This window comes from Prunus avium, chromosome 8 (genome assembly GCF_965620075.1).
Source record: "Prunus avium chromosome 8, drPruAviu1.hap1.1, whole genome shotgun sequence".
Classification (NCBI taxonomy): Eukaryota; Viridiplantae; Streptophyta; class Magnoliopsida; order Rosales; family Rosaceae; genus Prunus; species Prunus avium.
The window spans coordinates 4,721,418-4,743,337 of NC_142291.1; the positions used below are offsets into that span (position 1 = coordinate 4,721,418).

At 36.6% G+C, this 21,920-nt stretch overlaps 2 protein-coding genes across 3 annotated transcripts; both read right to left on the minus strand.

Annotated features, from left to right (window-relative positions):
- Window positions 1-6,339: 6,339 nt before the first annotated feature.
- Window positions 6,340-9,144, minus strand: LOC148291182 (protein FAR1-RELATED SEQUENCE 5-like). Of its 2 annotated transcripts, XR_015826482.1 has the most exons (3): window positions 6,998-9,144; window positions 6,771-6,914; window positions 6,340-6,504 (listed from the first exon to the last, which is right to left on the minus strand). XR_015826482.1 is itself a non-coding variant. In XM_088246166.1 (2 exons), exons 1-2 carry the CDS (start codon window positions 9,142-9,144, stop codon window positions 6,821-6,823), a joined length of 2,241 nt encoding a protein of 746 aa, XP_088102292.1. In that variant the 3' UTR covers window positions 6,614-6,820. The 2 variants fall into 2 exon arrangements, 1 of the variants encoding a protein (XP_088102292.1); XM_088246166.1 differs by lacking the exon at window positions 6,340-6,504 and having other exon boundaries at window positions 6,614-6,914.
- Window positions 9,145-11,060: 1,916 nt separating this feature from the next.
- LOC110759590 (DHHC-type zinc finger family protein) lies at window positions 11,061-18,046 on the minus strand. The gene is made up of 5 exons (XM_021961675.2): window positions 17,604-18,046; window positions 14,983-15,168; window positions 13,247-13,579; window positions 12,851-13,084; window positions 11,061-11,868 (listed from the first exon to the last, which is right to left on the minus strand). Exons 1-5 carry the CDS (start codon window positions 17,640-17,642, stop codon window positions 11,359-11,361), a joined length of 1,302 nt encoding a protein of 433 aa, XP_021817367.1. The 5' UTR covers window positions 17,643-18,046; the 3' UTR covers window positions 11,061-11,358.
- Between the last annotated feature and the right edge of the window lie 3,874 nt (window positions 18,047-21,920).

A 21,920-nucleotide genomic window follows, 5' to 3' on the forward strand; every position in this document is an offset into this window, starting at 1 on the left:
GAAGCGGCATATATAGTTGGACTTCTTGGCATGTCTGGAATTGGTCAGTCAAAAGAGGATGCATTAGAATTTTTGTGTTCTTTGAATCAACGTAACAACATTGATATGAAAGGAACCAGGGATGCTTTGAGACGAAGATTAAGCCGAGTTTGGAATGTTGCAAGACATATCGTAGATATGTTTTACTATGGGAAGATTAAGTTCAATCATTGCAGCACTTGTAACAACAACGAATGGTGTTTTGTTATTGAAGGCTGGCCTACTGAAGCAAAGATAAATCCTTCGTTCTGGACTTGTTGCAATCGATGCAAATGGCACCGTGAGAGTGTTTTTTGGTTCAAGGTAATGCGTGTGTATGTTGTGCCAGGGAATCCATACCCTTATAATTAGTTGTAGTATGTGTTTAAGGTTTTTATGCTTTCTGGACTTGCTTCTCTTCAGTTCTACGTTGGCTGGCTACGTTGGCCAAATGTTGGGTTTTAATGTATTTTGTCTGGTGTTTGTGCAGTCATAAACCGTTTTATATATAAATCTACGTATATATATTTGTATACTTGAATGCTTACTGACATCAGAGATGGGTAATATGACATTTTACTGACATAGATATTTTGCCCAACTACAATCTTAATATTTGGTAAACGAAAAGGCGTGCATGGAGTGAGCTGTCTGTTCACCAGTGCTTGGAAAAGACATTTTCCCACTTATCATATCCTAAACTAATTTTTTTCTGATGCCATACAATGGTTGACATGTATTTTTTTCATTTACTTTTTCAAAACATCCCTTAACCCTAATAAAAATTAGAAGTTAAGAAATTGAAGAAGAGAGAAACTAATTGGCACCTGAAATGGTCTTTTCGCATAACAAAATTACAAAAAAAAAAAATTAGGGTCAATAAAATTAATAAATATAGAAGGTAAAAAGTCATATAATAATAATTTAGGGTAAAGAACAATATCATAATAATTTAGCGTCACCACGAAACGGGGAATTCAGTAAGAAAGATGAAGCCTCAATGAATTCGTAGCAATTTTCGGAAGTGTTTTTTTATTTATCATTTTTGTGTTTTTAGTTATGAATTTTGTAAGGCAAAACAATAAAATAAGAATTTAGGGTAAAAAGCAAGAATGTTTGGTTGCAACTGACGTACACTTGTGCAAGTGGTGAAAGGTATGCACTGAGATCGCGCCATGTGTCAACTTGCGATTATTTGGGGTTTTTTAGTGCAAACAACTTGAACAAATTGTAATAAATAGTCGGAAAATAGTAAAAATGCCCCGAAAATTACTCCGGCCTCCTTGTGACGTTATAAAACTAGAGGAACCTATAAAGCATCCATTTCGCAATGAAAAAATCCAAATTGTTTCAGAGAACTGACTTTCCTCTTAACCCTAAGTATATATGTTTGTTCACTTTAACAAGTATATTTCCTTAATATTCGTTATATAATTTGTAATAAGACAAGAAATAGTTTCCTTTCAAATATAAGGATGTAACATAATCTGTTTTTGTTTTGTTATAATAATGTACATATATAATAATTGCACACTGCTTTGAAGCCATCATTGCAACTGCGCCTAGAGCTTTGAACACGTCAGAGGTATTCAATAAGTAGTCCATATGCAACTGCGTCTAGAGTTATGAACCGTCACAGGTATTCAATAAGTAGTCCATCGGGAATCAGTACAAAATATCCATCATGTCCAATCACATAAAATAATGCCATACTTTTTTGAAAAACCTCACACCACTCAAGCAATTTAAAAATATTAGTGAATATTTGTCCTAGTCTATATAAGTGATTATATATTCACTCTGCATTTTTTTCACAGTATATGTTAACTTTGAGGGATTCCACAAACATATAATATAAAGGAAGAAAACAATAGTAGGAGATGAACCAGTACAAAAAAATAATAACATAACCTTGTCACAAACGCACTCACAAATGCTTTTCCATAAACCTTGCCCTAACATATAATAAATAAAGGCAACATTGCATATGATGCAACCATGTCCAAATCTGATACGTGATCACACAAAAATGGACATGGCAGCAACATATGACTGAAGTAGATGGCCACGTTGCATCACGTGTTCTCATCATTAAAGACATCAAAATATGAAGGTTGAAATCTTCCATAATAGTAAGCATCAAAATAGGTTTGAAGCAGAGTTGAACGAAAATTCCAATTCCACTGATTTGCCTCTGCTCAAACACGATAACCAAAATGGTTACTTCCCTTGGTGAGTATATTTATTAACGTCGGAAAAGGTAATAGATGACCAATCAAACCCGGGTACGACGAGTTTTGCATAGGACCGGAAGTAGTCGAATCCAGCTTGCATCACACGCTTCTTTGACTCCACTGCATTAGATGAGTTCTTGTATTTTTGAACAGCTACACTCCGAAGTCGTTTGTGTCTACGCTTCATGCGCTGCAACTTCGCCCTATCCAGATTGGCCTGCCTTTTGTCATCTTCAATTTGGCCTTCAACAAATTCCAAACGTGCCCTTGCCCTTTGGATTTCATCACCAAGTTGAAGATGCCTCTCCTTCCAGAATCCAAGAACCCTTTCAGACTCAAAACTTCCAACAAAATGGTCATTCTGTCTAGGAATGTGACACTGCTTGTCTGGTGACTGACTTGCGTGTCGAAGGCGGTCTTTGTTTGGAGGGGTGTTTATTATGCTGACATCAAACTTGGTTAGTAAATCCATTCTATGGAGGGAGAGACTTTCAGTCGATGGAGAGAGATTCGGTGGAGGAGTCAGTTTTTCGTGGAGGGAGAGTTTCTATGAAGGATGTGATAGTAATACCAATAAAAAGGTTCCCGCCAAAAAATATTTGGTTGACAATGTATAAATTAATTTTTTGACTGATACAATCTAAGTTTAATCCTAACCACTGTGGTTGGGTTCACTAACTAGATGTCACTTCCATTGAGTTTCTTTCAACCACTGACAGTGGTGTAATGAGGTTGACATGCTTGAAAAGCAAAACCTGACACCTCTTTTTAAAAATTGGAATAAAGTACATATGTTGACTACACGCAAGCTTTAGTATGTTGGTCTATAAAGCTATGTCCCCTTCCTCAAACGAAATTGCATATGCAATCCTCATCCTCTAAAAACAAATAGGATTATTCAAGCATGTCATCCTCTTCAGGCGCCAACAACACAGTCGAATATGAAAAATTGGAGTTGCAAGCTCCATTTCCACGTTGTACTCGCCGACCCCTTCCATTTTCAACATCATTTGGGAGTGAGGGGGACTCCGATGATCCATTAGAGGCAGTACATGCAGTCAGTAGCAAGCTAGATTATAATTCCAGACTGATCAATTCGTGGCACGAGAAATGTGTTGAAGACGAGGCCATTCTGGCTGATCTTAACATTAGAGTTAACAAAGCGTTCTCCCAAAAGAACAAGTACTTGAAGTTGAGTCATACAAGGAAGTTGAAAGCAGAGGAGTTGGATACAGTAATGAATGATGAAATTAAAGGTTGTTTGATGAACCATATGCGATGCGAAGAGCACCATAGTGAACTGGAGATGGCATTCAACGAAGGATTCGAAAATTTCCGAGCATTTGCGGCAACTACTCATACAAGTTATAATTGGGACTATGTATCCCCTGATGCTGTGAGAGAGATACTAGACGATGGTGGTGACATGAGTGAGCATAAGCACGTCAAAGCTGCTCGGAAGAAGCCGACCAATACGACTGACTAATTGCGGCTACGGCTGTTCAGTTGGTTGGGGTCATCGTGGTATTGCTAATAGGGACCAAATAATATGCTTTGCAATGTAAAACTATCTTATGGGACCATTATGTCAGTCGTCAGTAATTCGTCAATTTTGTATGAATGAATGAAATGTTTGGATGCAGTAAATTAAGCTATACAAATAATGGGTTATTCATGGACTTTTTTATGATGTTATACAATACTTGGAATGTAATTTGTTCTTTTTATTTTTCAAAACATCCTTTCACCCTAATAAAGGAAAAAAAAAATTAACAAATTGAAGAAGAGAGAAACTGATTAACACCAGAAATGGTCTATTCTCACTCAAAATAACAATAAAAATAATAATTTCGAGTAAATATAATTAACAAATGTACAGGCTAAAAAGTAATATAATAATAATGTAGGGTAAATAATAATAAAATACTAATATAGCGTAACCATGAAACAGGGAATTCAGTAAGGAAGATGAAGTGTCAATGAGTTCGTATCAATTTTCGGAACATTTTTATCATTTTTGTGTATTTAGTTATGAATTTCATAAGAAAAAACAATAAAATAAGAATTTAGGGTAAAAACCAAGGATGTGGCCATGTGTATTGACGTACACTTGTGCAAGTGGTGAAAGGTGATGCGCTCAGATCGCGCCAGGTGTCATCTTGCGATTATTTTGGCTTTTTTTAGTGCAAAAATCTTGAAAAAAGTTAAATAAATTGTAGGAAAATTGGAAAAATGCCCCGAAAATTACTCCGGCCTCCTTGTGACGTTATACAACTGGGGGAAGCTAGAAATCATCAATTTCATAAAGAAAAAATTTGAATGCCTTTAGATAACTCACTTTCCTCTTAACCCTAGCTATATATGTTGTTAACTTTAACCTAGATAACCTACATCAACAAGCATCTCCCGTGAATGCTCGAAATTGTCTTTTAAAATGAATAACCATGAAACGGGGAATTCAGTAAGGAAGATGAAGTGTCAATGAGTTCGTATCAATTTTCGGAACATTTTTATCATTTTGTGTATTTAGTTATGAATTTCATAAGAAAAAACAATAAAATAAGAATTTAGGGTAAAAACCAAGGATGTGGCCATGTGTATTGACGTACACTTGTGCAAGTGGTGAAAGGTGATGCGCTCAGATCGCGCCAGGTGTCATCTTGCGATTATTTTGGCTTTTTTTAGTGCAAAAATCTTGAAAAAAGTTAAATAAATAGTAGGAAAATTGGAAAAATGCCCCGAAAATTACTCCGGCCTCCTTGTGACGTTATACAACTAGGGGAAGCTAGAAATCATCAATTTCATAAAGAAAAAATTTGAATGCCTTTAGATAACTCACTTTCCTCTTAACCCTAGCTATATATTTTGCAACAACCAACATCACAAGTATATTTCCCTAATATTAATTATCTAAGTTTTAATAATACAATAATTAGTTTCCTTTCATATAAAAGGCTGTAAACGTATCTGTTTTGTTATAATAATCCACATATATAATAATTGGACAATGCTCTAAAGCCATCATGGGTGCGTGCATCTAGATCTTTGAACACGTCAACGCTATTCAATAAGTTGTCAATATGGCTCCGTCTTGGGTTCGTAGTAAATATCTCTATCATGTCAAATCACATCGTTCGATGGCCTGACACCAGTCAAGCAATTTTGAAATAGTACTGAATATTTGTCCTAGTCTATATGAGTGATTAGAACTTCACACAATATTTTATTTTTCACAGTATATGTTGCTTTGAGGGATTCCCTAAACATATAATATAAAGAAAGATAGAAAAAGTGTGACATGAAACAGTACAAACAACAACATATAACTAGGACAAATTAGAAGTATATTTCCTTAATGTTCATTATCTAATTTATAATAACACAAGTATTACTTTCATTTGCTTCATATATAATTATTGGGACTATGTATTGCAATTCCTTGTGTCTAAAATTGTATTTTGCAAAAACTGAAATATTATTCAATAAGTTGTCAATATCACCACGCGTTGGGAATCAGTAAAGTCGCATTATCATGTCCCTTCACATTAAACAGATGGCGTACTTTTTTGAAAAAATTGACACGTCAGTCATAAGTAACACTCTCCTTATTCACTTTACATGCCAATGTGCTATACATTCTTTGGTGAATGATTTATGGGTTATTTATATAAAAAAATATTACAAATATTGCTGAATATTTATTTCGTCTATATGAGTGGGGACACGAGTGACCATAAGCACGTGCAAGCTGCTCGAAAAAAGCTGACCCATACGACCGAGTGAATATGGCTACCATTGTTCAGTTGGTTGGGGTGATCGTGATATTGCTAAGAGGGAGCACATAAAATGCTTTGCAATGTAATTTTCTTGTGTGTGCGAAATTACGAGTAGTTGAAATGTTGGTGTACACTTTAATATTCTCCAAGCATTCGAAATGTGATTAGCTGCAATGTACTTATCATGCATAGAAGATGTTGTATTGTAGTTTGTATTTTACACGCTGATTTCTAATCATTGTGTTCCAACATAGTGCAAATTTCAAGTATCCTTCAGGTACGAACGTTTACAAAATCGTGCACCAATATTGCTTCATAGTCAAGGTCAGATCTTAATAACCAGTCAAGCACTAGAACATAACATTAGGAAAAATTGGTTGCTGCTGTAAATGATTAGTGTTGCTAGAAATGATTCGTGCTGGAAATCATTACTGCTGATGGAAACAACAGCTCCCTGCTGGAAATGCTACATTACCCTGTGATATAATCAATGAATCTGTGTCACTCATTCATAATTCAGCATAAACTACCCATTGTACATGGTAAAAGTCATTGCTTCTTCACAAAACTCAAAATTTGATACTTTATCAAATGTCTATGAAAATTTCCAAATAGGGAGAAGACATGTAAAATTAACATGTGTCCAAATTTCATGCAAGAAGTAAACCAACCAAATTTCCATTTCAATTAGCAGTGGACATGAACAAACAAATAAAATAAAACTGCATATAGAAAACTTAACCTGATCATTAGCCTTCATAACAACCGGCCTTTGTATAATACAAACATAAATCATTCGGTAGGTCCGTGCATCCTATAAAATTCGTCGAATAATGGGTCACTGAGATCTATTGGAGTTGATTCCTCATTGTTTGACGGTGATGTCCTGCATAAACACCAAACACAAGCACATAAAAAATTTAACTATTCAAATTTTAGGTGTTATTATAAATAGTTTTAACATCTTACGGTGTGTTCAAATTTCTTGGGCATTGTCTTCTATCATGACCAATGTCTCCACACTCCCGACAGTGTCGAATCCCTCGCTTCATTGGCTTTTCCTTTGCTCCCGTTACTTGTTTCCACCTTCCTTTGCACCTTACTCTCTTAGGGTCTTTCATATATTGTGTTTGAGAGCTAGACCCTCCAACTTCGTTATTACTTGGTCCATCCTTCAACAACTTCAACTTCACCCGCAAACTTTTTAGAGTCTCTGACACTAGCTCACATCCTTCTTCACACATTAATGTATCCTCAACCACATCTGAAGCAAGTCGGGACATTGTACTCCGCTTTATTAAAAGACCAGGATCTGCAGAGTCTTTAATTTCGTTGCCATTTGCATCTGACACCAATCCAGCTTTCGTAGTTTTCTTCCACCTTTTCAAAATATATTTATCGGGCATATATTCAATCTGGTCCCTTCTGAACAATGCTAGGATGTGCTTGCAAATAATCCCAACAAATTCAAATTTTTTGCAGCTACACGATGCGTGGTCAGAATCTTTGACATATACGACTTCTGCCACTCTTGTTTGCCAATTTTTCCTTTCGCTCACATTAAAGACAACTTTTGAAGCATCCTCTGTTTTGAGCTCTAGGAAACATGCTGTACTTTGTATTAGTTCTTTCTCAAACTTTTGAAACATTGCCCTTGTGTACAAGGTAGTCATTTGTTTGTTCATTGGCATTGGTAGAATACATTGAGCCACTTCAAATGCATCTACGTGATCAGCAGCTAACTCTTTTTGACGTTGATGGGAAAGTGCCCTCTCAAATCGTATTATGAAATCCATCAACGAATTTCTCCTTGATATGTATTGCTTGAAGAAAGCATGAGAACCTTCCGCTCTTTGGCTGCTTGACATTCCAGCGGCAAAAAAGTCTCGTGCGTAGGCTGGAACCCAAGATTCCCTTAAATCAAACATTGAACTTAGCCATTGATGGTCAGTCAAACCAGCCTTTGTAACCACAATATTCCACTTTGCATCAAACTCATCCTTATTGTCAGTATCCCATATGGCTTTCTGAAATTCACGCCAATACTCCTTATAAGCAGAATGTGGTAACTTAACATGGAACTTTGATGTGATGTGCCATATGCAAAGCCGATGAAATGTAGTCGGGAAGGCTATTAAAATCGCTCTGGTGATGGCCGCATCTTGATCTGTAATGATCGTTTTAGGTTCGCCACCTTGCATGGCTTTCTTAAACTCCTCAAACATCCAAATAAACGACTCAGTCGTTTCCTTGCTCAAAAATGTGCATGCTAAGACAATTTTCTGACCATGGTTATTAACTCCCAATATTGGTGCAAATGTCAAGTCGTATCGATTCGTGTTGAATGTGGTATCGAATACAACAACATCTCCATACAACCGGTATGCCCGTCTAGAAGTTGCATCTGCCCAAAAACATCGACTAAACCTGTCTTCGCCATCTCCCTCAATCTTGAAATAAAAAGCCTCATTTTTTTTCTGTTCAGCCATAAAATACTCGGTCACTAGTTCAACATCGTGGTTCCTCAGCTTCCCATTCACACTACATTCAAGATTGTAAATATCTTTTTTGATAAAACCAATTTTATCCATTCCTCCGGATTGCACCTCGAAAATACTTACCTTCTGATGAATGGGGATATTAACCGAACCCAACTGTTTTGTAAGTACTTTTGTAGAATCCGAAATACGACGGTGTGATCTCAATAAATGCACTCTTTCTGAGGCTGTCATCTTATGATTGTGTCCCTCTGCAAAAAGAGAGATGGCATACTTCTTGCACCCATTTGTCTTCACAACCACAATCTTAGCTTTGCAATTGCATCTACTTATTCCCCGCTGTCTTTTTCTCTCCCGAGTTTCATCTTTCCTGTATGCACCTTGTTTGCAACAAACAAATTCTTTCCTCAGAATCTCTTTCTTATATGTCCCCCGAAAGCTGGAATGAAGTCGAATACCAAAGCCAGCCAAGAATGCATATCTGTTATAGAAATTATAAGCGAGGTCAAGCGAGTCGAACTTCATCCCAACCGCTGGTGTTTCCTCATTTCTTACTTCAGGAATGTAAACCATCCCATTAGCTGTTACACAATCATCACTCTCTGAGCCCCCAGACATTTTACCCACATATATTTTTGAACTACTTCTATATCACTGCATAGCAAATATTAATTCATTAATCAATCATTACTGCATTACAACATATCAATGCATTCCACTTACACAAAACATTGCCCAAATTGACACAAAAAAGACGCATAGCCTAGCTTGTTTGTAAGAGCCATTATTACACAAAATTTAATAATAGTTACGTCATCTCTTGTGCAATAATCTGGAAAAAATAACATTAGAACCAACATGTTCAACTAAGAACACAAATGTAATTCAAACCAGCAATTACAGAACTTCTCCCAATATCCTCTCCAAATGCTTACTCCTAATGCCATTAAGCCTAAGTTTAGGATCTTTTACCTACATTTTATAATTTCCCACCCCCACCAAAAACAATCAACTAAATATATTGAATATTCATAAGGAAATGACGCATTATTGACAGAAAACTGACGCATTATTGACGGCAGAATAACACATTATTGACCACAGAAATGACGCATTATTGATGCCACAAATGACGAATTTCTCACCCTCACAAAAAACAAACCAAACCCAATAAAATCAATCCAACAACAGTAAACTTACCTCTCAAACTCAAGCGGGAGCTCCGAAGTCAATCAGCTTAAGAGAATGTGGTGGACATTAGAGAAGACTCTTTGGTAGTGGAGACTCCATCTCTACCACAATCGAGGAACAAATGCTGCTGCGGCGTCTAGCTACAGAACCAGATATGCTACTTTGCTTTCATCTGGAATCTCGTGTGCTGAACGAAAAAGAGAAGGGGTTTTCACTTCAGCCATAGAATCAAAACAGGGCAATAGCTAGATAAGAGCCATTAATCGTCATACCGAGGATGCCATAGATCGCAGGCCTCCCAAGGAGCTGATGACAATGGAGCGACTATAGGGTTTGGGAGCTTTGGATCTTTCTAATTCTGGGTTTGCGTTACATTCAAAAACAGAGGATTGTGTTCTTGAATTTTTCAGAGAGGGAAATATCTTCAACTGAAGTTGGGTTTCCAACGGGTCAGATTTCAACCCGGTTCTACATGCACCCTCTTTTAAAAACTCACCGTTGGATGAAATCCAATGGCTCTAACATACCCCTCAAAAAAACCCCTTATAACTTTCCCCTCACTATAGAAGCTCCCCATGTTGGGTAAGGGTAAGGGGTAAGGGTAAGGGCCAAATAATCTAGGCCCAGTCAATCAACCTATAGTGACAGCTATCCTCTTCACCGTTTACACGCAAGAAACAATGGTTGAAATATTCAAAGAGGTATAGGTGACTAGATTCAAAATTTTCATCCGGAATTTAGACCCCGCGGTGCACTTGGCACAGAATGATACACTCCTCTCCTCATCTCCCCTCCTTATTGGAAGGTTTGGCATTGGAGTGGTTCAAAGATCAGCCAACAAGCTCGATCTCTTGTTCGGAAGAGATAAAGCTGGCCTTTCTAGAGGCCTATTCCTTTTACAAGGATATGAATAATAAGTTTGATCACCTTTACGAGATCCATTTTAGGGAGGGCAAACGTCTGAGTAAGCCGTAATAAGTTTATGGCTACAAAAATTCATATCAAGAATTGTGATGGCAAGATCGCATCGAAAGCCTTCTAGAAGGGTTTGCCAACTTACCACCTCTCTATGGGTACGGACCAAAACATGCATCACGTCTTACAGAACGCAGAGAAATACATACGATGAGCAATTTGAAAAGCCCAAGAGGAAGAAAACTCTCCCAAGATGGCAGCAAAATGATTTGATTAACAAACTTATCATCAAGCAGCGCAAAATGATCAAATGAGAACTGATTTTTTCTTTTTTCTGTTTTTCTGAGAGCCCAAGTAGGTGATTGTTTTACACAAAAGAATAAGGCCATTATACCAAATTAGATTCACCGTCGCAAATAGTTACATAATTCTAAGGAGAAGGAAAAAATATATTAATTTACGAAAAATGGCAAAGACACTATCCCCTTCATTCCCAAACAATTACAAACACATTCCTATTCTATTAGGAAGGAAATCATAAACAAGCATTCCCACAAAAGAAGGTCATATATGTTTTACACCTGAAGGGAATACATTCAACACCCTTGACATAATTGCGAGTTTCTGGTCAATGGCATTTCCTTCCCAACCTGGAAATGAACATCCAATAATCACAGATCATCAAAACGCACGCCATCTTAAGATCAATAATTCAAACTATCCCCATCATTGAACCGCATCCTTCGAAGTGACATGACCTCTACCTTCAGTGACATTTGTGTTACCAATGACCTCCGGTGCAATTTCCCAGCTCCCACTTCTCCTTCCCCAACTAGAGTGACGCGCATCAGATCGAATGGTGGGAGCCCGGTGATCTGAACCCAAAGCAGAGTCGACCTCTGAGGTATTATGAGGAGGTCCGTTGCTCCCTCTACTGCGTATGTCCTCATCAATTTCTTCAATGTTACGACGCTGTGAGATCTTCAACAGATCTTCACCAATATCTAAGTCATCCTCCACCTTTGAACGTGGATCCCCACCCAATTCATCTGGTTCTATTTCCCGTGCGGTGGGCAAAGGGGGAGGCCTTTGTAACTCCTCTTCAACGAAAGCCCGAAAGTTATTCCTTGAGGGTTTTAATTCTGTGCAAAATACTTCAAGAAAGTTATTTAAGCACCCCCGGTTGTAAACATTGATCCTGTTGTCAGCTCGGTACCTGAAGTTTTCATATGTAGTCTGAAAAGAGAGTAATGGTATCTGGATATTAGTATAATTAATTGAGGGAATACATTAGACTGTAAAGCAACAAATACTTTCTTCCAAAGGAAGGGGTTAAAATGATGATTCAAATAGTAAAGGTATAACTAAGGACTCAAGATACTATCCACACGGGGAAAAGAAAGCCACCTGACCCAAATTAACCATATACCTAATAAGTGAAGTTAGTGCCAGGTTTCTCTGTCTGACCTCTTCCTTTTTTCCTTTTTATCAGACATTTGCTGGGGGATGAGGGGAGTAAATACCTTGACAATTACCCTACATAGTGACATTAACTAAGTACAAATCTAGATTGGTGAGCGAGCCTCATATAGAGTGACATCAATCAAGTACAGATTACACTGGTGAGAGAAACGCCCACAGTTTTTAGTAGAAAGCTATCAGTGGCTGTCAATTGTACAGCTCCATCATAGACCAAGGGAGTCAATTTTGTACAAGTTATAAGAGATGGGGAAGCACCTCCAGCAATGACCAAACACACCATACATTTATCACTCATTCACAGATCATCTGCTTTAAGTTCAATTCTTTAAACAAACCACCACTCAGAGATTAAAATTCTGACACCTCAACATGAACATATTGACACAAAAGAAAACACCAATCTGAAAGATTAATAATGCTCGAGTCTTTTCTTTAACCCATCAGACGGTTATATAATTAATTCAGCTTCTATCCTCACTACCGGTAAGTGACACGAGGTGCATACTTGCATTTATTTTAACTATGAGATGATAAAAACATCTGAGATGCTGTCATCGTCAACTTAACAAAGAAGCATGTTAACAACTTATGGAATTAGTACTACCACTTGGGCCATCGCCAACATACTTTATGAACCTCATTTAGAAGGACTTGGACATAAAATTCAATTTTGGTAAAACTGATTGTGAAAGTCTCACGGTGAACCAACAAATACACCAAGAAGAAGATGACTGACCTGGTTGGTACCTATAAGGTACAAATGGAAGCCAGTTAGTCCACCAACAAACCAAAGAGAAATGAAACAATAGGCCATTAGTATCACAGATGCAGGAGATTCTTTCATTGCCTTCCAAACTGTCCCATGATAATCGTCCATCAGAATTTTAATGTATAAAGCTGATAGTGAGAATACGTAGATGCAGAGAAGAGTTGCAGAAGAAACGAAGAGAAAGAAGTAACGATAATTGCACTGCACATAACCCAGACAATTAGATTTCTAACACAAATGCCTCCTGAAGGAAATAAGAATCAACTACAAACAAGAATACACACATCAATCTATCCAGAGCAATAGTAATGGGGAAAGTACAAATCACACAACACAATTATGTTTTGCATGTTAACATCATACCTGTCCAATGCATTGGCCCACCCAAGGGCAGTGGTGATCAAAGCGTTCCACACAATTGTTGCAAATAGAACAATGGGAGCAACGAGGCGGACGATATAGCATACAAGTGTCACAATACTTCACTCTCACAGGAAGGCCATTGACAATCACTTCTTTTGTTCTGGGGAATTGAAGGCTTGGAGTCTGTCTTCCACCAGCATTAGCAGCCACTTGTCTTCCACCAACATCAATAGACACTGAAGGGTCATAACGAAACTCTTCCTCTGGTGGATGTGCATTTCGTGGAATAATCCCAGGGTCCCGTGCTGAAGTAAGAAAAAGAAGCACCAACACCTATCAAAATCAACTAAAGAATTAATTTATGCCAAAAACTAGGACAATATAAGAGAGAGAACTGAAGTGGAAACACCATCGGAGAGACTGTTACCAATATGAATAAGAATGTTATCTAAGACAATGAAACAAGGGAAAGAAAAAAAAACATTTCAGAGGGTGATGAATATCATAATCTGAATACCAGAGTTGCAAATCACTACACTTCATGGCTATGCAGTATGTCAGAAGAAGATTAACCAATGAATTATGATACTTATATTCCAAAAATTAGGTGACCTTGAATCAAGGCCTTAAAATAAATGGAGAGAATAATTCTTCTAACAGAGTTCAGGGACTATTCTTTTATGTTATACTATCTGATTGGAAAGCAGAAGTATCTAGAGTCTTGTTCTTGTCATCTGGGCTATTTTGATTTCATCTTTTCTGGTGGCTGTTTTTTAATCCTTAGAGATTGCTGTCAGGTCTTATAGGCCAACTTGGCCTATATCCTCTATTTTGTACCCTTTGAGTTTCCTTTTATGTAAATTTGTTTCTTATCAAAAACCCGACAGCAGGGTAAGGCCTGTGTATAAATTTGTAGCGACAGAGTTTTCCTCCATTTTTTAGTAAGCCAAACAAAGTCTGCTCTTTAATATTAATTGCTCACAATTTCCTATAAAAAATTATCTATTCTTTACAATTATAGAGAAAAGTCAATTTGAGTGAAAAGCCTGAAGACCTAAACATAAGATTTACAACAAATGAATTACGAGAGCTTGAAATGAATCCTAATCTTAATCACCATTACAACACCACCAATCACTATGTTCAACTAACAGTGCTCATAAAATCAATTTCATGGGACTCTGGGATTCCGAGGTAAAACAGTCAATGGCAAGTATGTAGAAGTGTCAATAGTAATATTTGCAGACCCAATGGAAGACAACACAGGGCAATCCCAGAAACAGAATAACATTATTATGCCTATTAACGGCCACATTACCCAAACCGTTCATCTGCATGCGGGCATGCCAAGCACATGACCTTCAATTAATTGATCACCATGACACTATCTCTCTCTGGTCCACCACTTCTCTAGCCCCACCACCCATCCAGGACCCAGCTCACAAACCCCCCGCCATCCCGACTCCTTCCCCCTATTCCATCCAGGCCCCCTCACCATTATTCACATTTACATAAAATAAATAACTTCAATTTGACGAAGGGAACACATTGACTAACGTAGTCAAACACAGGGACCAAATTCACCAAATGGAAAAAACAACGACCAAATTGAATATTCATGTAAAAGACAAGGACCCAAAAGGTATCTAACCCTAAAATAATCATATACTAGATGAGTGCAAAATTATCAAAAACAAAAAACAAGAACCAAACAAATAAAAGGTTTTGAGACTTACATAGATAGTAAATACAATTGCTACCACTAGTATTGCATATCCTGCATTATATGATGAAAACTCATGCCGGAGATGCCATGCGACAAATACACAAAAGATCACAACTGGAGCAATGATCAACAATAATGTGACAAGCAGTGACTTGGCATCTGGCCCAAATATCAACCTTCCACCGAGGATGAACTTCTGCAAAAGATGAACAGAAAGGAAGTTAAAGAACAAAATCAAAATTGAGAGTGGGGGGGGGGAAGAGAGAGAGAGGGTGGAAGAAGAGAACAGAATTTGATCAAACTAGAGCAATTACAGTAGACAATGGAGATTATAGCTAGGCTCATGATATTAAAAAGTCCATACATCATTTGTTTTTCCTCAATCATTCAAATACAAACATAGAGCAAACAGTCATATAAGAGCTATAGTTGACGTGCTGGAGTTCGGTCATCATGAAGATGTGTTATGTTCTTGCTGGAGCAAGAAACTGACCAACCTTACAATGATGAGTGGAAATAATTTCAGCTACTTCTGTATATAGACATACAATTTACAAACAGGGCCCTCCTTAGAAGTGATTCCGTTTTTAGAGATCTCACTGTTGGGCCCACCAAAATATGCATTCAAATGATCAAAACTGTTCATTTTATATCCAAACTAAAAATCATTTTTTTTATCTTTTTTATCATAATCAGGATCATTTCAATGTTTATTCGAAACACTGTGTTCATCTACCTATTTGATCCAATTGGATGACTAAGTGACTTCTAATTAGGCTTTTTCTGTAAGGATAATCTTTGACTAAGTGACTTTCATTTTATTATTTAAGGGTTTAGTATAACTGCATTCTATTCAACTACTAAATAGCAGTTTCAGCTTTAATTCATGTTATTGTACAAATGACTTAATAAAAAGGCTTAACAAGCTCAAAATATAAGCACCTCAAAAAATTAGGACAATAAACACTTAATCAAGAAATCAGATAACAAAAATTCGTGAAGAAAGAGTGCCAGGGACTCGGGATAGAATGATTATTAAAGGGCATTAAATTGCATGCCCATGCATATACATCTTAAGGTATCAATAAAAGAGCCATGCATGGCTTCGATCACATAATCTATTCTCAATGAGAATTGCATTTTCCATTCTTTTAACCAATGTTTGATTTTTTACCTTTTCACAAATCATATTAACAAGAATAGAACCACAACATGATGTATTGTGGACCTTTGAAAGAAGAGGAAGAAATCATCTATCCAAAACATGCAATCCAGCAAAAAGCATTCATCCAACTGTAAACCTGGATTGCAGCATTGAGATAAGGAATGGGACCTTCAGGTGGGCAAGAAACAATGCCAGATGACTCACAAACACATAAAACCAATGTGTTACAGGCCTCTTGAGAAGCAAGTTTATTGTCCTTTCGTGGATAAAATAGCCAAACGACAATTAAGTCCTACAAAATTGAGGCTCGTGCCAAACAGAAATACAGCAGTCAGAAGCTAGGTTAAAGATCCTTTCAAACAGTATGTAGGGCCAAACAGGATCTCTAGCCAGAAAATGCAGCTTTTGACATATACCTAGGAGCTGTAGGTCCTCCTCACTATGGCAACTTATTCACTACAAAGATAAATACTATATAAAACCGGCTTTCCCAATGCTAAGCCAACTAATGTCAGCGTTTTCAACCAAAAAAAGTTCAAAAAATAGAAGGTCCAGATATGATGTGGTACTAAAAAAGTGTTCACTCCTCATACAATGAATTGCAACTAACAGAAGGGTGAAACATGGTCACAGACATAACATCAAATAGCAGTTCCCTTTTTCCTTAACATCAACTACAAGAAGTGGGCATCAAATTCACAACCTCATAAAATGAATAAACCAAAATTACAGATAAAAATCCAATACACCACCACTTCACTCTCATACTTCCTCATATAATACTTATGTAAACCCCAACGCAACCCTTCATCCGTTATTCTAATAAAAATGTTGCGGATATAGAAGTACATCACAGTTCAAGTTTTTCTTACAACTCTAGACAACGCTTCCAACCAGTTAACCTTAAACAATTGTTTAACTTAGTTCGCTTGAAAAATACTCAAAATTTCCTTTCCTACTCATTTCTCCATGTTCTGAGCAACCAACAGATAGAAAGTGGGAATATAAATTTTAGGAAAATAAATAAATAAAAACGAAAACTTTCCCAAATAAGAGTCTAGGCAACAAGAAGAAAACGAAAACCAGAAGCAATAGACTAGATGCTGCATTATACTTTCATTTGTTTGCCTAGGAAAAGCAAATGAAATAGAAGAAAATGGCAACTACAAGCTCCAAATGACCTTTTATAAACAAACTCAGAAACCAATACCACTCAACTGCGTCCACCACCCGAAGCTCCTGAAGTTCATTTTTCCTTGTATTTCATCAAGCAAAGGTAAGTGTCTCCATTTTCAAAGCAACCAAACAGGAAATAAACTTAAAAAACCTAATTTGAACCAAACTTAAGACTGTAACCAAACTCAAAACTCACTAATTTTTGCACAAACCAAACAAATCTAAAGCATACCCAAATGATAAATCCCAGTAAAAGATCCAAAATTGAAGCCCAAGAAAGAGAGCCTTACATTACTTCCTTTCCACACTTCGTACACGCGCTTTGCCATGAGAGAACTCAACTCGCTTGTCTTGACGCACTAGGCAGGAACAGAGTCGAAGATTTGGAACTTATGGGCGTTCATCTCCTTCGCATTCACACACTCCCCGAAACCCAAATCACAATGAAACCCTGCCGCACTCTGCTTTTCGGCGATTGAAGATAAATTCGACAACGGGCTGTGGGCTTTCTGAAGGATTCAAAAATGAAACGTAATGCCAAATGTTTTGTGAGATGGCGGTCTCGAATTTCAGGAATTTTGGGAGTGTGATTTTTTGTGTGGAATATTTTTTTGTGGAAAATTGTGTACACTCGGATATATAGGGAAATTGGAAAAGGGAAAAAGAAACTAACAAAAATAAATCAGAGGAATTTTTTGAATTTTGATCAGATTAGCCTGTACTTCTGTAGGTTTAGGGTTCCTTTGGTTATAAAAAAGTTTTTAAAAAAATAAAAGAAATATATGAATTTACTCGTCTACCCCTTAACGAGTATAAACCTTTTTAATTTAGCTGCCACATCTGGAACAGATGGTGGGCCATGTCTGATGTGGATGATCAGAGTGGCCATAGTTTTACTAGGATTTTTCCTTTTTTTCACTTTGCTTTTGTTGGATTTTAAAAATGATTTTTCATAGGCAGAGAGGCACAGAGAATATGTTTCTTTATCACTTTTTTTTTTTTACCTTTATTTTGGGTTTTTTATGATACCAAAGATTGCATGACCAGCCAGCCTAGGAGATTGAAGATCCCCTTTCTATGCATTTTGCATGTCTTCCATGCTTTTTTTTGGTAATTAACGGTCATGATTGTGGGTTCCAGCATCTTATTTCTTTTGAGGCTTATATTTTTTTATATCAAAGATAAATTTCATTAGATAAACTTTAACAGTACAATCAAAGACATCAGGATAATGGCTAGAGTTACAATCTCAAGACGGCAACAAACTAAATTGTTTGAAATAAAACTAACGATCACAAAACCCGCACTAAAACTACTAGCTCACATCACTACAATTAACCATAAGCCCAAACAAAGCCCATAAACCCAACATAACCTAAACTCCAAGGCAACCCATGAGCCTAAATGAACCCTACCACCACCACATCTTCGCGGCCACACCCACCACTGCATCTGTAACAAGTCTAGGGAAATATAATTTTCAGTGGTCTACTTGCTCATAAGAGCAAACAAATGAACGAAAACAACAACCGTGCCAAAGAACAATTTGGTAATTTGCAGCAACCTCTGTCAAAGACGATGTGTAACCAAATTTAGAAAACACGAGCAGTGTTAGAAACTTGGTTTTAGGAGAATGATTTGATTGAGAACATAGCCCAAAAGGGGTGATGGAGAACTTCAAGCTGAGCATGGCTTAGAGGATATCACCACAAGGGGCTTCTTATTCAAACGCTCTAGTGGACTTATTCGCTAACCCAAAGAAAAAGACGAGAAGAAAGGAGGGGGAGGAAGGGTTATGACGCTTCTTTTTCCTCCCCATCTATGGAGTTTTCCTTTGGGACTCGCAGAGGGAGAGAGCGGCTAGGCTTTTTTTTTTTTCTTTTGAAGTTGGAACTTGAAGGTTGAATTTGGGATAGGCTTATCGCAGCTACAATCTAACCTTTCATCAGGCTCAAGTTGCTATTTGTATTATGATATGAAGTGAGTTGTGGTTTCACATATTCATCTTTTTTAATCCCAAATAATGATTAAGCCAGACAAATGAAACCAAGTGTTGTGATGATTAAACTCAAAAGTATTTAACTTGAAATATATGGTTTTAATCATCTAACTTTAATGAAACAAAAGAAACATTCAACTGAAATCAATGTGATGTAACTTGGAGAAATTTTATGAGTTATGCTTTAATACTCATACTCTCAAGCTTTCAACAATGGTTGAAAATAAATGAAACATAAGAAACATTCAACCGAAATCGTTGTGATTTAACTTCGAGAAATTCTATGAGTTATGTTATCATACTCATACTTTCAAGCTTTCAACAATGATTGAAAATAATGAAGAGTTTTTTAATGCTCAAGAGCACATAAGAAATATTTCAAAAACTAGAACTAGGTCTACTTAAGATTTTGAAAAGATGTAGTTTCTATTCAAATGAAATAATCAAGTTTTAAAAGAAGACCAAGGTTGTATATAGATATATTGAAAACTAGTTTCAAAATAGGAGTTTAATATTATACCAAGAAGATCTGAACAAGAATGAGTAATTGGGAAAAAAAGAAGAAAGAGTCGTTAGGATTAAAATCACATAAGCTTAAAAGTCAAAATACAGATTTTGAAAAATGACAAACAACGATAATGGACTGTTCGAAGGATGATGTGAACAGTTCCGTGGGATGATACTAAGACAAATGTTGTAGCAAATGCAAAATTGAAAGATAGGTCAATACAGGTGAGAATGTATTAATCCAAGTGATAGATGCATATGATTTTACCTTTTGAACTGCAACGTGGACACTTGGAAGCCTTTCAACCCATACTTATTCTAAGATAAAATCTAACCAGAGTTCTAAGAAAAATTATTATGGTTTTGTTAATTAAGAGAAGAGCCAAAATACAATGAAAGACCAAATGTAACAATTACACAATATGTGTGCCTCTTGAAGAAATTAGGGCATGACAAAAGGCTCGTTCAACACTTTTCGCACAACCAGTTAAGCGATGTGTAAGCGAAAATGAAAATAACACCATAATATGATGAGATTGTTGTGATTAATAGTCATGATTGAGATACTCAATGACATGATGTACTTGAATAGTTGGACATAACACCAAGTTACCTTTGTGAATCCGTTTTCAATCATGTTTTACATAGGTTGTTGAGGAAAATAATGAGTATACGTCTATCTCTCTACTTTTAATTCTTTAGTTCCTTATTGATTCTTTTTTTGTTCTTCTTTTAAGAGGATTTTGAATATTTTTTAGCTCATAAATGAGGTTGGAGTTTGTCAAGACAATTTAGGAGAACATAACAATTATAGCATGCGTAAATAATCAAAAATTTTGATAGATGTTGGTGGCAGGGAGAGGTTTGTATGGTCCGATGATGATTGGTGAAATATTGATTTATTTGGTGTTAAGGATTTTCTAGATAATACATGGCCTCTTCAAGTTACTTGTTACCTAATCTACTTTTTCTTTTTCTTTTACAAGATAATAAACGATTATTTTGATTATGATGTCTTTGTGGGGAAACTACTCAAGCTTCCTCTTCTGTTGGAGCCACACTCTGGGTTAAAGTTTGCTCATAAACTTGGAGATGCAAATAGAAAGAAAGATTTTTAGGGTGGCACACTTTTTATGTCCAACATGTGTTCTGCTTGAAGAAATTGGGGAGGTACAAAAGGCTCGTCTCACCTTTCTCAAACAAATCAAGTGATGTGCAGGCAAAAATGAAAATAATGTCATGTTATGATGAGATTTCTATGATTAACGGTTGCGATTAAGATATTCTAAGGCATAATGTACTTGAATGGTGGGTTATCACACAAAGTTACATTTGTGACGCTAATTAGAGAAGATCCATCCTCCTATTCAAAAAGAGTTTGATAGTTGGTCAAATTCTGAGTATGTAGCAATGCTGGTTTTGAACTACATGTCCAACCACAAAGTCACATATTTTATTTCATGATTCCTTCGAGCCAATGAAAGGTTATACTGAACCAAAATTTAAAATACGGATTAATTATATCACTTGTTATACTTCAACAGTATCAAGAAGCGTTTTGAAAACACACTTGATAGGGAGTTTAGACTCTGGTGGAGACATAATATACAGTAAGTATGCATGAGCAATTAATATGATTATGGTTACTACATTATTTTTGTTTGCCCATTTGATTTGCTAGCACTATTAAAACTATTATCTTGCTACCTATTGAGTAGTGTTTTGCATAGGTTGTTGAGGATGTCAGTGTGAATATGTTTTAGGCTTATTATCACAAAACATCCCTGACGTTTGCGAAATTATCACATTGCATCCCTAATGTTTTTTTGTATCATTAATGGTCCCTAACGTTAATACAGGTACTCTTAAATAGTCCCTCTGTCAAAAAAACCGTTAAATCCAAGGGTATAATCGTCAAATCAATCCAAAACTATAATTTTTTTTTCCTTCCCTTCTCTTTTTTTTTCTTTCTTCTTTCTTCTTTCTCTCCGCTTGGCCCCGCTCACTCTTCTTCTTTCTTTCTTTTTTCCTTCCCTTCTCTCTCTCTCTCTCTCTCTCTGTCTCCTCTAGCCACCCAAACCACCAAAGCCACCACCGTGGG